This window comes from Penaeus monodon, chromosome 19 (genome assembly GCF_015228065.2).
Source record: "Penaeus monodon isolate SGIC_2016 chromosome 19, NSTDA_Pmon_1, whole genome shotgun sequence".
Classification (NCBI taxonomy): Eukaryota; Metazoa; Arthropoda; class Malacostraca; order Decapoda; family Penaeidae; genus Penaeus; species Penaeus monodon.
This window is the reverse complement of record NC_051404.1, coordinates 31441773-31443658: the sequence shown is the minus strand read 5'-3', so window position 1 is coordinate 31443658 and position 1886 is coordinate 31441773. Positions and strand designations below refer to the sequence as shown.

Below are 1886 nucleotides of genomic sequence, written 5' to 3'. Positions count from 1 at the left end.
CTCCTTCCTCATGCATTTGTCCCCCTTCCCTTCTTGCAATGGCAGGTCGATGTCCTGGAGTCCCTGGAAATCCTGCAGGAGTCCAACGTCGACGGCGTCATCGTCACGGGGAATCACTTCCTTCAGGTCACACGCCAGAGGCCCTTCCGCATCCAGGCCAATCTGCGCTCGGTCGTCACGGGTAAGGAAGGATGCACCCGCAGAATTTGCGGTGGGGGACTTGATGGTGGCGAGCTTTACAGGAGGTTTGAAAAGAGGTTTAAGAGATGCGTTTGGGTCGAGGTTCAAAGAATGTTTAGGAGAGGTTTAAAAGATGTTTGAAAAGAGGTTTAAAAGATGCGTTTGGGTCGAGGTTTAAAGAATGTTTAGGAGAGGTTTAAAAGATGTTTGAAAAGAGGTTTAAGAGATGCGTTTGGGTCGAGGTTCAAAGAATGTTTAGGAGAGGTTTAAAAGATGTTTGAAAAGAGGTTTAAAAGATGCGTTTGGGTCGAGGTTTAAAAGAGGTTTAAAAAGTGCGTTTGGGTCGAGGTTCAAAGAATGTTTAGGAGAGGTTTAAAAGATGTTTGAAAAGAGGTTTAAAAGATGCGTTTGGGTCGAGGTTTAAAGAATGTTTAGCGTGACCTCCGTTCCCCTGTTCCCCTAGCGTGACCCCTGTTCCCCTGTTCCCTTAGCGTGACCCCCGTTCCCCTGGTCCCCTAGCGTGACCCCTGTTCCCCTGTTCCCCTAGCGTGACCCCCGTTCCCCTGTTCCCCTAGCGTGACCCCCGTTCCCCTGTTCCCCTAGCGTGACCCCTGTTCCCCTGTTCCCTTAGCGTGACCCCCGTTCCCCTGTTCCCCTAGCGTGACCCCTGGTCCCTGGTCCCCTAGCGTGACCCCCGTTCCCCTGGTCCCCTAGCGTGACCCCTGTTCCCCTGTTCCCCTAGTGTGACCCCCGTTCCCCTGTTCCCCTAGCGTGACCCCTGTTCCCTGTTCCCCTAGCGTGACCCCCGTTCCCCTGTTCCCCTAGCGTGACCCCCGTTCCCCTGTTCCCCTAGCGTGACCCCCGTTCCCCTGTTCCCCTAGCGTGACCCCCGTTCCCCTGTTCCCCTATTCCCCTAGCGTGACCCCCGCTCCCTTGTTCCCCTACCGTGACCCCTGTTCCCCTGTTCCCCTAGCGTGACCCCCGTTCCCCTGTTCCCCTAGCGTGACCCCCGTTCCTCTTTCCCTCCGACAGAGAACTTCGTGCCGTGTTCGTGCCAGCTCCGTTGGGTGCTCAACTCCCCGACGGCCCTTCAGGCTCCGCTCTTCTCTCGACACAACTTCTGCGTGTCCCCTTACACCCTGCACGGGAAGGCCATCTCCACGGTGGATCTGGAGCAGCTGAGCCCGTGCGCCGCCCCTCAGGAGTACCAGGGGTCCGAGAGCACCGAAGTCGCGTCAGGATCGCCGTGTCCCTCGACGTCGCGACGGATCTTCGTCGCCGCGTTCATCATGCTGTTGCTGGGCGTGTTCGAGCGTGGCTGGTGACCCGACCTTCGGCTTCGCTTCTGTCCGTGTGTTCTTAGCCCAATGTCAGTCTGTACAAAGACGACTTCCTGGTAGTGTCGCTGAAGAGAATGGCTAGAGATTCGAACTTAAAAAAAAGCTTTGTTGTCACTATTTCACACTTTTACTAAAAAAATATATATTTAAAAAAATGCGCAAATGAAAATCTTCAACAACGTAGCGTTACTTTTCTCTTCAATAGGGTTCCTTAGGTGTCTTGGAAGGATATAGATATAGGTATCACAAAAATCTTTCGCATTATCATTTTGCTCATAGATTACTCAGTAAAAGGATGTCTTCATCTATAACAGGCTATCCTTAATGGTGATAATCCCGTTGTACAGCCAGCTGTGTAAGTGTTAG

General features: G+C 53.2%; 2 protein-coding genes across 2 annotated transcripts in view; one reads left to right on the top strand and one right to left on the bottom strand.

The window, feature by feature from the left end:
- LOC119585173 (leucine-rich repeat-containing protein 70-like) overlaps window positions 1-1880 on the top strand; it is a gene marked incomplete at its 5' end in the record, with an annotated part of 8166 nt that extends 6286 nt beyond the window's left edge. The window contains 2 exon segments of the mRNA XM_037933809.1: window positions 46-181; window positions 1213-1880. Of these exon segments, the coding sequence (XP_037789737.1) occupies window positions 46-181; window positions 1213-1505 (429 nt within the window).
- The window catches only part of LOC119585174, a 27573-nt gene continuing 25794 nt past the window's right edge, over window positions 108-1886 (bottom strand). Inside the window, exon 13 of the mRNA XM_037933811.1 lies at window positions 108-234. The gene's annotated coding sequence lies outside the window, so the exon portion shown is untranslated. The remainder of the gene's footprint in view (window positions 235-1886) is intronic.